The following is a 2,593-nucleotide window of genomic DNA, read 5'->3' as shown; positions in this document are numbered from 1 at the left end:
CAAAAAGAATTTGTGTCGTTTCACAAAAGAAAGCTAGTAGAAGAAGGCAAGGTGGAGAATAAAATGTCCTTAAGTTGGAGAGAGGACAAGGCTAATTATTTCATTGTATTGAATGACAGAGGTTTGGGTATCATTCTGGCCTAGCGAGGAGGAACGACATGGCTCAACTTAAGATTTTGTACATTTATTCCACACAGTGCAGAATATTCATCATCTTTATTGAATAATTATTACACATTTGTAAATAAAATCCAATGAGTCCTCTACGTTTACAAGGTTAATTAACTCTCACACTAATCGTGCATATTAAATACCAGCTTTATCCTCCTCTTGCATAAGACGAAACAGAGTTACAGAGAAAGAGATATGCCCACGGCCACACCGCTGTGAATGAAAGAGCCAGGGTTTGAACAATCTGGTTCTAAAACTCTGACTCTTAAGGCACATGCAATAATTCCTCTTGGCTTAGAAAGTCAGGGAATAGGAGACAGATAAAGAGAGAAAAAATCTGCGGATGGACTTTGAAGGTGGCTGCAGGATGGCGGAGGACAATGTGTCACCTTTCCGACTCTGTTTTGGGTTCCACAGATACCAGGAAAATCTGGCTGGATCTCAGTCCCCTCATCATTGGAACTGGAGCCCGTTCAAACTTGGCAGCCCAGGTAGGAAGGGAGTTTCTAGTTATTTCGCTTACAACCGCCAATGGCAAGGGTTTGTTTTGAAAGTCTGTGAGAGTTGTACTTGATTCATATAAACCCTGTGATACAGCAGCCTTGCGAGGCAGCAGGGGCTGGGTTACTGTGCACACTTTACAGAGCACACAGCTCATGGGGGGGTGTCATTTGCTCACGTCAACCCTGACCTCCATTGGAAGAGGGTCCCCCGTGTTCCAGGCGGAGCCTGGCATCTCCATGGTGTCTACACCCGCTGCCTGTCTGTTCCTCCCCTCTGCTGTCTTGCCTGCTAATGCCCGTTGGAGAATCGCTTGGAGAGGTTCCTTCAGTCTTTTCTCCCTGAGTCTCCCCACAAAGAAATAAATGATAGGGTTGGCGCTGCAGTTCACAGTTAAGAACACGGAGGTCAAGAAGGAGGCAATGGCCATGCCTTTGAAATCTGACATGAGAAACAACACACTCATGGGCAGGCCCCAGAGGAGGAACATGATGACCACGACCTGGATCACGGTGTAGACCTTGGTGGCCTGTCGCTGCTGGGAGCAGCACAGGATTCTAATGAGCAGGGTCGGGCTGGAAGGCACATATCACAAAGAAGACGACACTGTGACAAACACCCAAAGCCTTTTGAAATATGACACATGCCTTCCTGTTTCTAGAGTAAGTTAGAAAAAGTGAATTCATTATGTTTAAACAAAGAGACAGGACCCAGATGAGGGTGCAGACCACAGTAGACATGTGCTTGGGGCGGCGGCATCTGTACCAGATGGGGAAGAGGACACACATGCACCGCTCTGTGCTGATGGCCACCAGGAGACACAGACACACCGTGAAGGAGAAGGGGGACACGAAGTCCAGGAAGTCAGGGGTGGAAAACAAGACTCCGTGATGGGAGAGCATGGTCATTGGCAGGAACTCCACTGTCACCCAGGAGAGGAAGAACAGGTCGGCGGTGGCCAGGTGGCAGATGTACACCAGGTAGGGGCTCTTCTTGACACCGCAGCAGAGCAGCCAAAGGAGGGCACCGTTCAGGAGCACCCCGCAGAGGGAGACCAGCACGGCCGCGGGGGCGACGATCTCCAGGAGCGGGGTCTCCTCTCCACCCGTAATGTCCCTCAGGACCTTGATGACTTGGTCTGTCTCGTTTTGAAGAGACAGTCTGCAGAGCCGTGACGACAGGACCGGGTTCCTGGTCTCCTGGTCACCACTGCGGAAGCAAAGGCTGCGTGAGAGCTGGGAAGCAGAGAACACCATCCACCCAACCTGCTGGCTGCAGCCGGTGAGCCTTCCCTGAGACCACAGGGTGCTGGGGACACTAGTGTCCACGCAGAGGAGTCCCTGAGCTTCAGACCCCCTCTCCTCCTCTCCAGGAAAAACTGGACATTAACTACATCTCAGAGTGGACAGGGGCATCCGCTGTGCAGACAGCTCCCGAGGGCGGCGTCATCTTCCATTCGCCCCCACCCTCCTCCTGTTGTAGACGGTACCCCAGGCCTGGCCACACACCCCAGATGTGTTGTCGTAGGGGAAATGTTGGAGCACAAAGCATGGGGTTAGAGCCCTGTTTCTGGTCCAGACTCCAATCTGTCTCTTTCAGACACATACCTGTGGCATCCCAGACCAGCCGCAGAAGGCATCCCAGACCAGCCGCAGAAGACGCTGTGGCCCAGCGGCGTGGGCCTGCTGCTGGCGCGGACACGTACCTCTCCCCCGTGCTGGCGGCTGAGCAGGAGCAGGACAGCGTTGGCATGTCCAGAGCAGGCACTTCTCAACAGCTGACATCGACAAAGTCCCTTCTAGGGCTTGCAGAACTTGACCTGGAAAATAAAGAGATCTGCTTTTCTCTAGGTGCAGGGAGTTGGGTAACACATGAATGTATTTCAAAAAGGTCATGGAAAAATAGAAGTAAAAGGTAACGC

General features: G+C 51.7%; 1 protein-coding gene across 1 annotated transcript; it reads right to left on the bottom strand.

Annotated features, from left to right (window-relative positions):
• Nucleotides 1-192: 192 nt before the first annotated feature.
• LOC103599694 (mas-related G-protein coupled receptor MRG-like) lies at nt 193-2,480 on the bottom strand. Its single transcript, XM_008583838.1, is given in 3 exon segments — nt 193-1,252; nt 1,254-1,881; nt 2,378-2,480. Coding segments are annotated over 3 exon segments (1,089 nt in total). The 5' UTR covers nt 2,425-2,480; the 3' UTR covers nt 193-838.
• Between the last annotated feature and the right edge of the window lie 113 nt (nt 2,481-2,593).

Source organism: Galeopterus variegatus, unplaced genomic scaffold (genome assembly GCF_000696425.1).
Source record: "Galeopterus variegatus unplaced genomic scaffold, G_variegatus-3.0.2 Scaffold3060, whole genome shotgun sequence".
Taxonomy (NCBI): domain Eukaryota; kingdom Metazoa; phylum Chordata; class Mammalia; order Dermoptera; family Cynocephalidae; genus Galeopterus; species Galeopterus variegatus.
This window is presented reverse-complemented; position numbering and strand designations above follow the sequence as displayed.